Source organism: Pistacia vera, unplaced genomic scaffold, assembly GCF_008641045.1.
Source record: "Pistacia vera cultivar Batoury unplaced genomic scaffold, PisVer_v2 Contig265, whole genome shotgun sequence".
Lineage (NCBI taxonomy): Eukaryota > Viridiplantae > Streptophyta > Magnoliopsida > Sapindales > Anacardiaceae > Pistacia > Pistacia vera.
The window spans coordinates 437075-456121 of NW_022196074.1; the positions used below are offsets into that span (position 1 = coordinate 437075).

At 35.7% G+C, this 19047-nt stretch overlaps 1 protein-coding gene across 1 annotated transcript; it reads right to left on the minus strand.

The window, feature by feature from the left end:
- Positions 1 to 7612: 7612 nt before the first annotated feature.
- On the minus strand, positions 7613 to 13303 carry LOC116133011 (cyclic nucleotide-gated ion channel 1-like). The gene is given in 7 exon segments (XM_031418687.1): positions 7613 to 9011; positions 9129 to 9377; positions 9504 to 9615; positions 10037 to 10120; positions 10122 to 10312; positions 12483 to 12686; positions 12778 to 13303. Coding segments are annotated over 7 exon segments (1971 nt in total). The 5' UTR covers positions 13228 to 13303; the 3' UTR covers positions 7613 to 8330.
- Positions 13304 to 19047: the final 5744 nt, after the last annotated feature.

A 19047-nucleotide genomic window follows, 5' to 3' on the forward strand; every position in this document is an offset into this window, starting at 1 on the left:
TAATTGTTGCTACTGTTGCTGAGTAGATAAATTTGTAAAGTTGAGGTGCTGAGGTAATGAATGAGTTTGGAAGTTATGAATTTTGGAAGTTGAACAGCTGAGATTGGTATGTTCAAGCTACAAGTGATAAATGAATTTGTACAATTGGGCTGCTAAAGTGTTCAGTACGCTGCTAATATTGGAATGATTAGAATGCCACTGAGGATGAAACATTGAGACATTCTGGACAATAATGTTGTTATGGAGTCCAGTTTACAGGAGAATATTGGATTACAAGTTTTGGTATACAGTCCAGTTTAAGGGAGAATATTAGTATAATGGGGTGTGTTTGTAACTTTTTAGAGTATGTGTTTGTCACTCATAAGGGGTGTATTTTGTAAAATTTAAAAACTAGAAGATCAAAACTTTGCATTTTGATCCAATGGCTTTGTATAAGTTAGCCGCCTTCTTTGTAACTTCGGTTAAGAAATATAGTCACTTTTTTCAGCTTTTCTCTCTTACTCTTAAAGTCGTTCAAGTTTTATATTAGAATTAGTTTTTTTGAATAATGCGATTATTATTATCTAATTCTCTTTAAAAAAAAAAAAAAAAAAAAAAAAAGAGAGAGAGAACTCAAGTTCTTTGGCATATCTTTGTAGAGTTCGTAATTCATTGTTTTTAGAAGGTTCTTGGGAAGACTAAAAAATACTCTCTATATTAATAGCTCTAGTTTCCTACGACACATCATTTTTGAAAGTGTAATTCTTCATCTAAGATTGAAGATCCTCATGTAGTTTTTTGAAAGGCATCAACTGCTTTGTCTCTCGCAACTTCTGTCTCAGCTTGGCCAACTTTTCAATGTCAGCTTGCAGACAGCTATTTCACAATGTGTAAAGTTGGGAGGAAATTTAAGTTCTCTTTTATTCCTTCATTTAGGATATAAAATTGAACTAGTTAGTCATAAAGATATAGAAAAAAGTATTTACCAACCTTCAGTTTTCCAATGAGAAAGAAAAATAACACCATTCCAGTAAAGATAATAGCAATTATGTTAATATATGAAGCCTACAACGGTGTCGTTTTGAGCTTTAGTAACATGCTGCCGTTTTTAGCTATCCCGTTTGCAATCCTGGCCCTTGATTTGTGTCTAATCCAATGGTTGAAATCACCCTTGATGGTCAACGGTATAAAAGCAACAGTTCATCCAAATTTGCATAGTTCAATCTTTGTAATTTTTCCGATTATAGTCTCTCTGCTAGGGTCCTTAATTTTTTTGATCTCTTGTGTAAATCTAGTTATAAATCTGCTTGAAAGTTGTGTTTCTTGAGGGTAGAGAAGCAGGAATAGACTTTTCTAAAGGGTTGTAGATTTACGGTGACAAGGGTAGAAAGATTAAGGTGTTTGAGAGTGAGTGATTGGGTGTGTGATTGAGTTTGTACTCTGTGATTCCTTGGTAATAATAGTACATCGAGCCTCCATATTCTGGAGCTCAACGTGGACGTAGCTTGTTCAATTTTAAACAAGTGAATCACAGTAAAAGATCGTATGTGTCGTTATTCTTGCTTTGATTTGTGGTTGTATGTTAGTAATAAGTCTTGATTTGGTAGACTCGATTTACAACAGTGGTATCAAAGCCGAGTTTTAAGGTTCCTCGAATTTTCTTTTAGGGTTTCTTGATTTGGGAAATTTTCTAGGGCTCTTTGAAATTGGGGGTTTTTTCAATTTGACAGTTTCTAGAGTCCTAGGGTTCCTAAATCAATAAGAATTCCAAGAATTCTTGGACGTTAGAGATTAATTCCGATCTCTGAGTGTCGAGTTAAAAAAATCCAATCTTTATTTTTTTAAGGTTTGCTACTGAACCTAAATCATGAGCACTACGCGTATGGAAATCTCCCAATACGATGGGAAGATTGATTTCAACACTTGGAAAAAGAAGATGAATGCTCTTCTGTCCCACAATAAGGTGGGTATTGCTTTGGAGAAGGATGCCATTAAATGGTCCGAAGAAAAGCTAAAGAAGAAAGCAGAGGTAGAAGAAGAAGCTTATAATTTGATCATCATGAACTTATCTAACAACATACTGTGAAAGGTAGATGGTCTGGAATCTCTAATCGCTCTCTGGGGTAAACTCGAATTATTATATGCTTTTCAATCAGATCCTAATTTAGCTTTTTTTAAAAGTGCCTTGTTTTCCTATAAAATGGATTTAGCATGAGCACAACGCATATGGAAATCTCCTAATACGATGGGAAGATTGATTTCAACACCTAGAAAAAGAAGATGAATGCTTTCTGTCCCACAATAAGGTGGGTATTGCTTTGGAGAAGGACGCCATTAAATGGTCCGAAGAAAAGCTAAAGAAAAAAGCAGAGGTAGAAGAAGAAGCTTATAATTTGATCATCATGAACTTATCCAACAATGTACTGTGAAAGGTAGATGGTATGAAATCTCTAATCGCTCTCTGGGGTAAACTCGAATTATTATATGCTTTTCAATCAGCTCCTAATTTAGCTTTTTTTAAAAGTGCCTTGTTTTCCTATAAAATGGATTTAGCATAAGCACTACGCGTATGGAAATCTCCTAGCACGACGGGAAGATTGATTTCAACACCTGGAAAAAGAAAATGAATGCTCTTCTGTCCAACAATAAGGTAGGTATTGCTTTGGAGAAGGACGCCATTAAATGGTCTGAAGAAAAGCTAAAGAAGAAAGCAGAGGTAGAAGAAGAAGCTTATAATTTGATCATCATGAACTTATCCAACAACATACTGTGAAAGGTAGATGGTCTGGAATCTCTAATCGCTTTCTGGGGTAAACTCGAATTATTATATGCTTTTCAATCAGCTCCTAATTTAGCTTTTTTTAAAAGTGCCTTGTTTTCCTATAAAATGGATTTAGGTAAGTCTTTAGATGAAAACTTAGATGACTTTCTAAAGATGACCCTAACACTGAATGGTACTAACCAGGAACTAGGAGACTCTAGTCTTGTTATGATTCAGTTCAATTCTTTGCCTGAAGAGTATTTAGTAGTAAAGAATGTGTTACAGTACAGTGGGACTATCCCTAGTCTGGACTTGATAGTTTCTGGGCTAAAATCTACGGAACTAAAATTGAAAATCCAAGAAAGGAATGGTATTAATCTGTTTGTAAAAGGTAAGATAGATTTTGGTCAGTTTGGTAAGTGAAGTTGGAAAATGTTCTCAAAACAATTTAGGCTCTAAAATTAGCAAGAAAGGTAAGGGAAATGGGAAACTTAAGGAAAAAACTAGGAAGTGCTTCTTTTGTAACAACCCAAGACATCTTAAAAAGAATTGTTATGAATGGATTAAAAATAGAAATAGGTCAATACTAAGAGTAGCCTAGCATGTATAAACAATAACATTGAAATCTCTAAAGCACTTACTGTCTCTAATACTGCTAGTGTTAAAGAGTGGGTGTTAGATTTTGGATGTACTTTCCACATGAGTCCAAACAAAAACTGGTTCCAAAGACTTAAAATTGGTGAACAAGAAATAATGTTCATGGAAAATAACATTCTTGTGAGGTCTAAGGCATAGGTGATATAATCATTAGACTAAACGATGGTAAGGTGGTATTGCTAACTAGGGTTAGGTATATACCTGAACTGAAGCGAAACGTGATCTCATTAGGAACATTGGATTAAGCTTGTTGTTGCCATAGGACCCAGAATGGGTGTATAGAAGTGTATAAAAATGGTAATATTCTACTTAAAGGTGTTAAAAAGAATGGCTTGTATATTTTGTGTAGTCAATATTACCCTGATGCTTTTAATATTGCACTCCTATCCACTAACGTGTCAGCTCCAGAGAAATGATACTTGAGAATGGGCCATATAGGCCAGAATGGTATGAATGCACTTAGACAGTAGGGTTATTTTGGTAATGATTCCGTGTCTAATTTAAGATTCTATGAAACCTTTGTCTTGGGTAAACAGCACATGATGAGTTTCCCAAAAGGAACTCACATTGCTGCTAATTGTTTGGATTATTTGCATGTGGATCTTTGGGGTCCTGAAAGGGTTGAGTCACATGGAGGGAACAGTTACTTCCTCTCCATTGTAAATGATTATAGTAAGATGGTATGATTATACCTTCTTAAGACTAAGGATGAAACCTTAACCAAGTTTAAAGGCTGGACAACTTTGTGGAAAACCAAGTAGATAGAAAGGTTAAGGCCCTTAGGACTGATAATAGGTTGGAGTTTTGTAACTCTGAGTTTGACATATACTATAGCAATCAGGGGATCTTAAGACATAGGACAGTCAGGGGAACCCCACAGAAAAATAGGGTTGTAGAGAGAATGAATAGAACACTTTTAGAGAGGGTGAGATGCCTCTTATTCACAGCTGAACTGACAAAAACTTTTTGGGGGAAAGCCCTAACAACTGCTGCCTATCTTAACAATAGGAGTCTCTCAAGCTCAATAAAGTTTAAGTGTCCAAAAGAGAGATGGTTAGGGAAGAGACCAACTCTTAGCCACCTAAAAGTGTTTGGGTGTGCTGCTTATGCACATACCCAAGATGGGAAATTAGAGCCTAGGTCCTTAAAATGTGTATTTTTAGGATACCAAGAAGAGACCAAAGGCTATAGACTATGGAAAATGATGCCCAAGGGATTACAGTCATAATCAGTTGTAATGTAATTTTTAATAAGAATGTGTTTCCTTGCAAGTTTACTAACAGCAATGCAGGTAGTTCAAGAAGTGACTTTGAAAATCCTGATCAAGCTGAGATTACTCAGTTTGAGGTGGAGCTAGCAAGTTTTCTGAGCACCCTGATCAATCTAAAGGGACTGAACCAGCAGATGAACCACTGCAAATCAATGAAGACTAATATGATGAAATGGGAATTGACGAAAAATATTGAAAAAGCCCAACATGATAACCTAGCCCAATACCAGTTGGCAAGAGAGAGATCAGTCTTCCTACCAGATTCAGTTATGCAGACCTGATCTACACAACATTGGTTACTAGTGTAGAAATCCAAAGGTCTAAGCCTGACTCCTATGAAGAGGCAATGAGCTCCAAGAACATCAATAAATGGCTTGCTGCCATGGAGGAGGAAATGAAGTCATTGAAACTGAATAAGACCTGGTCCTTGGTCCCAAAACCAATAGACCAGAAATTGGTGGAGTGCAAATGTCTCTACAAGTTGAAGGAAGGCATAAACATGTCAGACCCTCCAAGATACAAAGCCAGACTTGTAGCGAAGGGATTCACACAAAGGGCAGGTATTGAAATGAAATCTTTTCACCTGTAGTTAAATTTAAAACTATTAGGTTAATGTTGTCAATTGTTGCACATTATGATTTAGAATTAGAACAATTGGATGTTAAAACTGCTTTTTTGCATGGTGAATTAGAAGAAAAGATTTTATGATTCAACCTATTGGTTTTAAGAATAAAAACCTACTTGAACATGTTTGCTTGTTGCATAAGTCTCTTTATGGTCTTAAACAATCCCCTAGGCAGTGGTATAAGAGATTCGACTCATTCATAGTAGGAGTCGGCTTTACTAGGAGTGAGTATTACAAATGTTTCTATTTTGCTTGCATTAATAACATGCCCATATACCTACTTTTGTATGTTGATGACATGCTATTAATATGTAAATCCAAGCCTCACATAGATGACTCGAAAGCAAAATTAAGTGCTAAGTTTGAAATGAAAGATTTAGGTTGTGCAAAGTAGATATTAAGGATGATAATTGATAGAAACATGAGGCTAAATAGGCTAAAGCTTCACCAATTGCCATACTTACAAAAACTTACTTCTAGATTTGGAATGGCTAACTCAAAAACTGTTAACATGCCTTTAGCAGGTCACTTTGTCTTAAGTAAACTGTAGTGTCCTAAAACAGAAGCTAAAGTGTTAAAAATGGAAAATATTTCATACTCAAATGCTATAGGTTCTGTGATGTATACCATGATAAAAACTATACTTGATTTGTCATTTGCCATATCATTGTTAAGTAGGTTTATGTCAAATCCAGGAATAGAACATTAGGTTGCTTTAAAATGGCTACTTAGGTACATAAATAGTACTATGCATGTTGGATTAGATTTTTACAAGAGAAACACTTCACTTAATTTGGTTAGGTATGTAGACTCTAACTTTACAGTTGAACGAGACTCAAGGAAGTCTACAACAGCCTATTACTTCACCCTAGGAGGCAACTGTATCAGTTGGAAATCACAATTGCAACCGCTGGTTGCACTGTCCACAATAGAAGCAGAGTATGTAGCAATGACTAACTCATTTAAGGAAGCAATATAAGGAAGCAATATGGCTGCAAGGGATCTTAAAAGAAGCAAATTTGCTGGATGGACTTGTGACTATACATTCTGATAGTTAAAATGCCATCCACTTGAGCTAAAGCCTAGTATACCATGAGAGGACGAAGCACGTGGATGTGGAGTGCCACTTTGTCTAAGAGCTAATCTCAAAAGGGCAACTAAATCTAATGAAAATTCCAACTAAAGAGAATCCAGCCGACATGGGAACCAAAGTAGTGACCCATGCAAAGTTAAAGTATTGCTTAAACCTGTTACACATCAATTGATCCAATAGAGCTGAGAAGGAGTATGTGAGAAGCTTGCAGCATTGATGATTTGCTGCCTGGAGTGATGTAGGCTTCAAGCTGGAGATTGTTAATATATGAAGCCTACAACGGTGTCGTTTTGAGCTTTAGCAACACGCTGCTTTTTTGAGCTATCCCCTTTGCAATCCTAGCCCTTGATTTGTGTCTAATCCAATGGCTGAAATCACCCCTGCTGGTCAACGGTATAAAAGTAGCAGTTCACCCAAATTTGCACAGTTCAGTCTTTGTAATTTCTCTTTACTAGGGTTTTTAATTTTTTTGATCTCTTGGCTGAAATCACCCCTGATGGTCAACGGTATAAAAGTAGCAGTTCACCCAAATTTGCACAGTTCAATCTTTGTAATTTCTCTTTACTAGGGTTCTTAATTTTTTTGATCTCTTGTATAAATCTGGAAATCTACTTGAAAGTTTGTGTTTCTTTTGAGGGTAGAGAAGCAGGAATATATTTCTCTAAAGGGTTGTAGATTTACGGTAACAGGGGTAGAAAGATTGAGGTGTTTGAGAGTGAGTGTTGGGTGTGTGATCGAGTTTGTACTATGTGATTCCGTGGTAATAATAGTGCAGCGAACCTCCATATTCTAGAGCTCAATGTGAATGTAGTTTGTTCAATTTTAAACAAGTGAACCATGGTAAAAGATGTATGTATTGTTATTCTTGCTTTGATTTGTGGTTGTATGTTAGTATTAAATCTTAATTTGGTAGACTCGATTTACAACAAATTACAAATATGATTCCCAAGAATGAAGAAACTTCTCCGATGTTCTGACAAAAACTACTGCAAAAAAATGAATTCAAATGTTAGTATTAGATATTAGTGAAATAGATTGTTGGGATTATAAAATTTATTTAATATACACGATATAGAGAGTCTTTCTCTAATCCGAACTTGTAGTGTAAATATTAATTAAAAGATAAATTTTAATCTGCATCATATTTATTTGCATCTAAATATTAATTAAAAGATAAAATTTCAGTAAAACTTTTACTTATCCAAATCTATTAAAATTTATCTTTTTACATTTATGGTGCCATTAAACAGAAATCCAGACTTCACATTCTAGAATTTTCAACATACTATATTTCCATACATCTGAAACTATATGAAAATCCTGGTAACCCTTGGCAACAGTGAATATGTTTATTTGTGCAAATTAGATTTACATAAGGGGCACATACACAGTCGTAGAATTCTTGGTACTTGCATCCTGTAAACAATATAATTCTCCCATCTCCTTGAACTTCACCAGCAGATTGTTAACTTCTTCGGATAGTTCCTGAGACTCAAATTTTTTCATTTCAAGTTTCCTGGAAACTTTTCCCTGAAACTTCTTTCATTTCTAAGTTCCCTGAAAAGTCCCCCTGTTGTACCTCTGTTTAAATTCAAGACCAGAGACCTGTTTGAAAATTATCAGTTAAAAGTTCAGGCCGTGGCAACGTCCCTATGCATTCACGCAAAATTAGAAACCAGATGTGCCAATGAAGTTAGCCAAAAAAAAAAAAAAAAAAAAAAAAAAAAAAAAAAAAAAAAATAGCGAGTAGCTGAACTAAATTATAGCTAATAGGCTTACCATTCTTCAATTTGTCGAGAACCTATGACCAAGAAAACTTTTTTGGTAGAATTAAATTAGCACAAAACAATCACTAAAATGATAAAAAAGCAAAACAAAAAAAGCATTCCCTTCAAAGTTTGATGTCCATTGATGACTTGAACAGATATATAACACTGAAGCAAGTTCACTCCTGATTTTCAGAAGAAAACTCAGGCTCTGGTGGCTTCTGAAGCAGCGTGGCTGTTTTCCCTTCTGCCTTCTTTGCCTTATTGTTCCGCCTTCTAGTACGAACTACATTAGCAGCAAATCGTGTGGCATAAATAGTTGCTCCAAAATTTGGCGAAACCCCAGCAGCCCCCGCCCATGAATTTTGCAACCTATTTTCTTCTGCGCGCTGATATTCTTCGCGCTTCTTTTTAGCATAGCTGCGCCAAGAAGCTTGTATGAAACAAGCCGCCCAATTCCTCCACTGATTTGAGTAAAATTTGTACGTGTGTACGAGTTGTGCACTGTTAATCCGCCTTAACTGAGAGGCAACAAACTTCAAGTCATCGGCCATTAGAGCAAAGGCTTCAACTTCCGTAAGGGCTTTAACAGTTGTTGTTGAAATGGGGAGGTAACTAACTGAGGATTGAGGATTCAGAGCCCACAAGAAAACTTCTTCTCCAAGGAAATCACTATCCTTAAGATAGTGAGTGCGAACTATACCTTGCCTTGTCAATAGCTTCCCTCGCATGATGATGAGCATTTGATCTACAGGATCACCTTCCCGAATAATGTCGCTTTCCTCAGAGTAAAACACAGGCTTGAGACGGTCGCACATTGTATCCAAATGTTGTTCGTCTAGTTTTTCAAACATGGGAACCTTGAATACATCCAAAAAAAAAAAAAAAAAAGAAAAAAGGAAAAATTTAGTAAAAATTAGCAATAAAATTCTGACTACTGCAGGAATAGTAAGCATTATGAAAGAAAGAGAACTCACTTTCTTGAGGAGGTCTAAGCAGAGTTCGCGCATTATGTTCCTTCTGAGGTCCTTGGGAAGATTATTAAGCAAATTTTCTACATCAATACCCTTGGTTTCTCGCCATACATATTGCTGGTATTTTTTCACTTGTTGTTGGAGCTTCCCAGAGAGCTTCCCAGAGAGCTTTCGGAAGGACATCCACTGCTCTATCTCTCGTGCCTTCAATCTCATTTCCTCTGATCTTACTGTTTTGGACTGTAGATATATCTATTTAACAAGAAATTGACACCATCATAGAAATTGAAATTTATATAATTGTTTTTCGTCTGAATACTTAAAGCGCATAAAAATGAATCGAATTGATAATAAATAAGAAGATATTTAGCAAATTACCTGCATATTTCCAATGAGAAAGAGAAACAACACCAAACCAAAGATGGTAATCACAATTGCAAAGACGTTTTCCTCCATAGAGCTACTTGTCTGCAGGTTCTGACCAAAACAACTGCACACAAGAAATTAAATTAAATTTTTAACAAATCAATATCCACGTGCTTGGTATCTTATTTTAGAATTCATTAAGAAACCTCTCACTTTAAATTACTTTTCACACTAAAGAGCAGGATCTCTATAACTCACTCCATTCGGTCGTTCACCACCAATAGAACTCAGGTTATGCCAACTTGTGAACCACAATACTTCGAATTTGCCTTCTTAAAGGAACATCAGCTCTGACAGTTTCATCTACCAGTTGTTTCGAAAATGACAATCTTTACTTTCAAAGATATGATATCCTAAGTCATACCATCCGATAACTATTCCATCCCCAACATCAACTGAACCCGCTATCTCACCAGATTATTTCCCACGTAATCATAAAAATTTTCAGGAATCATTACTTTTAAAGAAGTACTTATTGTACGAACCTTGGATTTTGCAAGCCCCATCGAAAACAAAGTAAAAACTTTTGCAGAAAATTCCTCGCGTTCACGATGCCAGTCTCGAGCATAACTGTATATTCCGAAGTCATAAGTATTTGCATTTTGTGTTTTTGTAGAGCAAAACTCATGTAGAAATTTGTAGTCTCCTAAATTGTCGTCAAAGTTAAAAGAACCATGACCACATCCAAAATAATCTACACAGGCCGTCTTCCAGCATGCAGTCTCTTTTTCTATGGCAAAGTACCACAAGGCTCCAAATACCTAATAGACCAGCTTGCAAGCTAACTTTGATCAGATAATGTGTTAGAAACAAGCAAGTTAGTTAAGCTTAAAATTGATAATGATCATAAACTAAATCATAACCTTCCATGCCACAACTTCATCCAATGAGGTATCAATAGTAGAACAAGTCGGTTAAACTAATAAATTTGATTACAACTTAAATGCAACGATCAAGCAATGTGTCTGCATTTTGTTTATTACTCTGTTCTTATCCCCTGCTAATGCAGAAAAAATTCCAGAAATCTCGTCAGTTTCTAGCAACAATTTCGGTCTCTTTCTTTGTGAACTTTGTATGCGTTCCTAGGCTGAAATTACAGATAAAATTGATCCTATACTTGCTATGATAGAAGAAACAGCCACGTCTTAGCCATGTCAACTAAGCTATACAATTAACACATCTTAGCCAATATCAAATTCAATAGCAATATTGAAAGCCAACCTAGAAGACATATTTGATTTTCTAATTATTATAAACCCTTTATCCAAGTTTAAACAGGCTTTCAAGTCTTCATGTGTAAAATAGAGAGAGCTAATGATATACTAGCTATTGGCTAAGAATTGATCAAGGGATTCAGTGAAGCTTAATCTAGAGCTCATTGTGAAAAAACGAGTATTCTAACTCCTAGTATTCAGTTAACTAAATATCTGATAATGTACGGCGCCAGCAAGTTGATGATGAACTGCAGCAAACTGATTATGAAAATCTGCTCAAACTTGTTTAGAATCCCTCAATTACTTGTTTGGTTTTCCTCTTTTGCCTTTTATATAAAATTATGTTTGTCTTTTGTACAGCTAATTTACTACTTATAAGGTGATGAGTACATAACTACAGATGTCTTCCTGTAGTTTTTTGATAAAGAGGATAAATAGAAAAACAAACCTCAGACTCGATTGAGCTGAGTGAATAACAACAAAACCCTTATCCCAATTTAGAATTTCTCTCCCGCAAGATTTTCAGTGAAAAGTTCTACCTTCTATATTATATTCTCTTTTGAAGTCTAACAATGTGCATGGTTGAGAAATTTGGCTCCTTTTGACACTATTATTATCCTATCATATTCCACTATCCTATCCTAAAAACCAAAAAATACATTTCTTTTAATATTTTCAAAATCCAATCCTATTCTATCCAACTCAAAATATTTTGATTATTTTTAACCCCTAGATTTGTTAATTTAACTAAACACCCCCAATAATAAAAGTTTATAAATTGATCAAAACACCTCCACCCACCCACATATTGCCGGCAGCCGACCACCACCATCAGAATGTGGCCAGAATATATCGAAATAGTGTATGACCAATTGGATCTAGCCGATCGTGCATCGATCTGACTTGAAAATGCTAGATCTACAGCCAGATATCTGGTCGTTGACGACCAGATCTGGCCGTCAACGACACCAGATCTTTGGCCGTCATTTTATCGTCAACAACGGCCAAGATATGACCATTGTCAACAGCCAGATCTTTGGCTGTAGATTTGGCCATCAACGACCAGAATCACCAGATGGTGAATCTGGCCGGAAAATGCTAGATCAGCGCACGACTGGCCAGATCTAGTCAGTCATGCGCCATTCCGGTGGATTTCAGTCACCTTCCGACAGTGGTGGCCGGCTGCCGACAATATGTGGGTGGGTAGGGTGTTTTTGCCAATTTATAATCTTTTATTTGTAGGGGGTGTTTAGTTAAATTTACAAACCTAATGGGTTAACATATAATCTAAATATTTTCAGAAAATGCTATTTAGAATTGTACTAAAAACTTATCAGAATCCTATCCTATTTTCCAACAATTCTATTTTCTAAAAATGCTATTGTAAATAGTGAACCAAACTGCTCAGATTTCTTAAAGTTTTGTTTCTAATATTTTAACATTTGGATATCTTTGGCACGCGATATTGTATAGCATTGAGTAAATTACATAGAATAGCATAACATTGTATTGTATTACATAATGCTGTACAAAATGTTGTATGATGTTTGGTAGAACATTACACTGTGTTATTCTTATATTATGTTATGTTTGGTAACAAAAAATCATTTTGTTAAAAACTAAAATATATATATATATATATATATATATATATATTAAAATTAAGAGATAGTTACAAGGTGAATCGTGAAAATTAAATAAAATAAATTTAACTTACATGACTGGCAAGCATATAAAGAAGAAGATTAAAGGGAGCTTTGACCCAGGTAGTTTCAGCAAGTTTGGCCGACTTCGATCTAGCTTTTGTAAAGAAAGGATACATTCGAGTAATCCTCGGCACATTTTGGACAATAACAAAAACTTTCAACAAATTCATCACATTTGGAAGTTTCGATCCCCTAATGACAGTTAAAATCACCACCTGGAGAGAGTTGAGCGAGTTCAGTGTCATAACCGATATCAAATATTATATATTTAGCTAGGAGAATAAGTAATTAAATCCGAAAACTTACCTGTGGGAGTGGAAGAATGGAGAGAAGATCAATTGGAAGCATCAAATATTTCCTTGCAGTTCCCTGTGGGTAATCATTTGAATTAACTCTTTGATATATAAAAAAAGGAGCGAAAGAGTGAGGACGCAGTTCCAAAATAATATAAAACAGATGAAGGACATCAAAGAAGGAACGTAGGGCAATAGCCACGATCCCCAACTTCTTGTCCAATCCAAGGAACTTTTTATCATCATCGATCACGGGAGTGTAGAAGAACAAAGGATCCAATGCAATTCCAATCACACACAAACCCATTAAAATCCAATTCCATAAAGGGTCACTATCATTCACATAAAGGAAGACTCTCGGCCGTAGGTTTCTATATCGAGAGTTTTGTGTCTCTCCAGTGCCTAAAATCTCTTCATTTTCACGATACGGTCGGAAATCTACGAATTGTGAGTTAGTTTCCATTTCAGAGATGCTGTATCACGTTTCAAAGACCAAGACTACTTAGAGGATATTTAGCTAATATACAAAGACCAAGACTACGTTGACTGAAAGAGGATATCTAGCTAACATACAAAGACCAAGATTGCGTTGACTGAAATCTTATCTAAGTCCTTATGCATGCTTATAACTCATATTATGTGCCGGAGAAACCGACAGTCTGTTATGATTATTTTAGAATTAGGATAAGTGTATTAAGTCTTTTATTATTATTTTTATAATTATATTATTATCTTATTATGATAAAATTAAGATTTTCTTATTATCTCTTTATAATTAGAGTCTTTTTGGGACTTATTATTCCTTTATAATTAGAGTATTTTTAAGAGTCAAGTGTACGGATATATAATAGCCTACATTTAGATTGTGAGAATTAATAAAGAATTTCGTCAACTAATCTTTATATCTCCTGTTCTTGGAGGTCTCTGTTCCTCATATAAACATATCTTATCCCAAACTCTATCATTGGTGCTCTCGTTCCCTAGTTATGGTTAAAGGCACTCGCTTGCGTCTTTTGGATGAGCAGCTTGCTAAAATTATGGCTCTACAATCTACCCAGGCAGAGACTCTCACTTCTTTAACAGAGAAATTGGAAGTTTTGACAATTGGTTTTCAAGATGTTACTTTACAGATTTCAGCTCTGAACAACAAGTTCGATCAAACCTGCCAGCAAAACCAACATTCTGGTGAATCATCTTTAGATTTGACTGGGCAACGTGGATCGACTTTTGAGAGTTTTTTTCCCAAGTCTTTCCGTTTAGAAGTCCCTCGTTTTGATTACACGGATCCGCGTGGCTGGAGGTTTAAAGCCGAGCAATTCTTTGATTACCATAATATCTCTACTGAGCAACGATTGACGATCTCTTCCTTCCACATGGATGGGCCAGCTCTCTCCTGGTATTGTTGGATGCATTCCAATGGGCAGATCCTGTAATAACTACTACTACTCAAAAGATTATAATGAAATACATATAAAATAACATAAAGAAATTGGGCCCAAGCTTTTCTTTTATTAAACATATATACATACTTTTTTACAACATAAACATTTTTACACAAAATGTACAAGGTATACAAAAGGTCATCAAAAACATCAGGGACAGTGTAGCCACTCCTCCTCGCACGTCGACATCCATCCGACAGTGTCCTCACCTAGGTCCTGCAAAACATGGGAAAAACAACGGGGTGAGCACTAAAACAATGCTCAGTAAGTAAATCCTCTACTCATACTAGCCCCGTAACTCTCTTTCTCTAATTCTTTCCTTACAACTCCCCGTTCAAATAACTCTTTGGGTACGCCTTTCTTTTCCTCTTTCTCTTTCTCTTAGAAACTCTTTTCTCATAACTCTTTCATAAATCACGACCCCATCTCACCGGGGGCACGGCCGGGACTCACTCCCACTCTACGTGACCTCTACTCATTCTAGCCGATCGGACTCGGTTATGCATGGATTCGGAACCCTTGGCCATGTGAGTATATAATCTCTCTCTCTCGGGTACTCGGGTATAGCCCTCATCCGCATGCACTCTCACGGGCTACACCACTTCTCTATCTGATACTCATGCCGCGCTCTCAATGCGGCGTACATGCGGGAATACTCTACCCATTACTCACGGGTTCCCCATCGCACAACCTACTCTATTCTCTTTCTCTTAACTCTTAAAGAACTTATACTCACATTCTATACTAAATCTCAAGCTACTTCTCAAGTGTATAAACAAAGGTGTAGAGCTATCTCATGCTCCCTAATGCACTAATGAAATGCCAACTACAAGATTTCCTCAAAACAGTCATTCTGCACCAGTCACACTAAAACGGCCATAACTTATGCTATACACCTCGGATTACTACGGTTCTGGTCTCGTTTCAAAGCTTAGAAACAGGGCTACAACTTCTCTGTTTTGGTCTCAGCCCAGTTCGAACCGTAAGATACTCAAAAATTACTCAGAAAGTTACGGCAGTGACAGGGCAGATTTCACTTAGGCATTTCCTCAAACATCTCATGTGCATATAAACACCCTACGAAAATTACTACTAAACTTCATTTTTCTAGCCATCCAAATTGGGGAAAAACTCCCTCAATTACTCATAATCCCTGTCAAGAAAAGCACTCCCAAAAAGGATTACACAACATCTCTCAAACTTCATCTCAAACTCCATTCTCAATACACATATCAACAACACTTCTCATATTTAATCAATCCCAACTACTAAGACTAAGCACACATCTCATCTCAATTTTCAGTAGGTATACCATGTACATACATAATTAAAATAAGTCTCTACTCAAAGCTTAGTCATAACTCAACTTGGTTGGATTTACTTACCTTGTGCAAAGATGGCTTCCTTAGCACTTTTCCTTCCCTTTGTGGACTTGTCTCTTCTCTACAACTCAAAACAACCACAAGGGCAGCAACAACACAATAAGACCTCACTATAAATACAAGAAAACTCACATCTAAAGCATGAATTCTTACCTTAGGAAGCTTTAGATGAAATCTCTACTCAAAACCCCTCTTAAAACCCTTAGAACTCTTGGAAAATTGGGTGGAGAAATTGAGAGAATATGGGCAATGGAAGAGGCGGTGGAATGAAGATGAGTAAGGGCTTTCTCTACACTTTACTCTTTTTAGTTCATATAATAAGCTTCATTTCCCATTTTGCCCTTGTCCTTTCTTGAAAATTCCATCTATATCCTTTGATTCTTTACAACTACACCCCCATACAAACACAATCTCTACTAAATTTCCTTTCATTTTACTCCCCACTTTTCCTACTAATTAGGGGTAGAATGGTCATTGTGTCCCAAAAGAAGAATTCTCTAGAAAACTCAAGAATCTTTGTTTTAGGCTCTTCGCCGCGGCGAAGCATTTTTCGTCGCCTCGGCGAAATAGGGCAGAACCTACCCGTAATGCCACTTCTCCTCCTCGCCGCGGCGAAGTTTCTTCTTCGCCCCGGCGAAGTTTAAATTTCCAACTTCACCAAAACTCAACCCATTTCAAGGCAACAATTCAACCAACTCAACATACAAACTCAATTTAAGTTAAAACAATAAACTTTTAACTAATACAACAAATCTTAAATACGTACCTCAAGTGGGATATTACAGATCCGTTCTTGGCATTCTTTCCTATAGGATTTAGATGTTCGTTTTGGGCCTTCAGAATTTGTGGATTACCAAGGGCAGTTGGCGAAACTTACTCAAACAGGTTCTGTAGTCGCTTATCAAACAGAATTTGAGGAACTCTCTAATCAAGTTTCTAGCCTTCCAGGTATGTTCCTTCTAAGTTGCTTTGTATCAAGGCTCAAACCAGAAATCCGAAGGGAGGTGCAGTCCTTTCGGCCTCACACCCTCAACCATGCCATGAGTCTTGCCCGCTTATAAGAGGACAAGCTGCAGGATCTACACCTATACTTGCATTCTGTCGACCCCGTATCTTGCGATCCTAGTAAATCAACTCCTAATGTTCCTTTAGTGCAGCAGGCCCTTTTGCCTACTCCAAACAAATCGGATTCCTTGCCTATTAAGCGACTCACAGCAACACAGATGCAAGAACGACGCAACAAAGGTTTGTGCTATAATTGCGATGAGCGCTTTCACCCTGGGCATCACTGCACGGCCAAGTTCTTTCTCTTGTTGATGAAGGAGGATGATGATGAGCACGAGGATGAATCGGGATAATTGTTGTTGATGGTGTCGTACCTTGCAACCTTGAGGACAAGGTTGAGGCAAATGGGAAGACAATGTTAGGATTGTTTTAGAATTATGATAAGTGTGTTAAGTCTTTTATTATTATCTTTTATAATTATATTATTATCTTATTATGATAGAATTAAGATTATATTATTATCTCTTTATAATTAGAGTCCTTTTGGCACTTATTATCCCTTTATAATTAGAGTTATTTTTGGAGTCAATAGATATAATAGCCTAAATCTAGATTGTGGGAATCAATAAAGAATTTTGTCAACTAATCTTTCTATCTCTTGTTCTTGGAGGTCTCTGTTCCTCATATAAACAGATCCTATCCCAAGCCCTATCACAGTCACAAAGTCAACTTCCCAAAATCTTTTTAGCCATCAATTTTGAATATTAATTTTAAACATTTTTTTTTTTTTTTGGTTAATTGTATCCTAATATCTCATTAAAATGTTGATCATCAGAAAAGGATCACGTATTTGAAAGACAAATTTGAAGAAATCCAAGGAGTACTTTCATATATTTGTTGATGCTTAATTTTGACACCAATTATTCGTATGTATAAAGTGTTAAGCTGACTTAAAAATTACATGAAAATAAAAAATGCAAAAATGTTTATAGTGCCGAGATTATATATGTTTGCAGAAACATAAATAATAGATTGGCAAGAGAAATTTTTAAAGTAGCTCGGATGCTTAAAGCAAATCCTACATCTACTATTATTTTGTTATTCTCTGACTATTTCTATGATATTACCCTAAGACATACAAAGAGAAATATTTTATTTATAAAAAATAAGCTCTCATTTGTCTAACTCTCATATGCTTAGCCTCTCTTTTTTCATGAAGAGAGATGCCCATTTATACACCTTTGAGGTCAATGTAATAAGTATTTTTGCAAGTTGTCTTAACACATGGAGAGCTCTCATTCATCCTTATCTTAAAATAAGACAGGACTGGTATAAAATATCTTTAAAGAGATATAAGCTTGACAACTAATACACTTTGTCTTTTAGATAGAGCTGACATTAGTATGATTTTTTAGGCATAACATTATTCATCATGTAAGTGATTGTTTGGTGTATTTGTTTAGTATGCATATTGTCAAAAACTTTGTTGTTTAGATAATCATTACCAACATAATAGTGCTTTATTTGCCACGAGTTCTGAACCATTGATCCACTGAATAAATTTAATATACTCTAAACCTGAAGGATGAACGTGTAAATAACCCGCTAATTAATGGTTCTTGTTTACAGCTTTATTGGCACATTTTTTTCTTTAAAATTCTAATTTTATACTGAATATTGGACATGGTCAGAGCCATAACTGACCTATAAACTGAGTTTGGTTTTGAATTTGGGAGAAATAAACTCAAGCTTATGATGAGAGAGTTTGTATAAAAAGTTTGAACATAAAGAATTTCTTTTTTTCAATAATTATGTTATGTATACAAAGTTGGAATCACAATTATAACGGTTGTTGATATAACTATAGAAAAATAAATCATATTAATTAGGGTTCCAACTTTGTAAGTCTAGTATTGATGTTTAAGATTATCTCATGATTTTGCGAACAATTGAGATACCAAATAATTTTGACTGTTCTCTAATTAGCCCAACTCCTCGAATTTCACAACAGATTGTTGACTTCTTTTGACATTTCCTCAGACTGAATTTTTTTCATTTCCAAGTTCCCCGGAAAGTTCCCCTGATATGTCTCTGTTTAAATTCAAAAGCAGAGGCCCTGTGCATTCACAACAAAATTAGAAACCAGATGTGCTAATGAAGTTTGCCAAAAATAAATGCAAGTATCTAAACTAAATTCTAACTACAAGGCTTGCCATTCTTAAGTTTTTCCGTTGAAGTTATAACCGTTTTGAAGGTTATATTGATATTTTCAAATGTTTTCAAGGGTACTTAAAACTTTTTAATTTTCTTTTACCCAATTTTTTGAAATTTTATAATTCCTCCCCCATCCTCTTTTTTTTTTTTTTTTCTTCCTCGTTTTCTCTTTCTTCTTCCTTCTTTCTTTCTTCCTTTGCTCTCAGCTTCTTCTCTGGATGTGGTGATTAGATGAAAAAA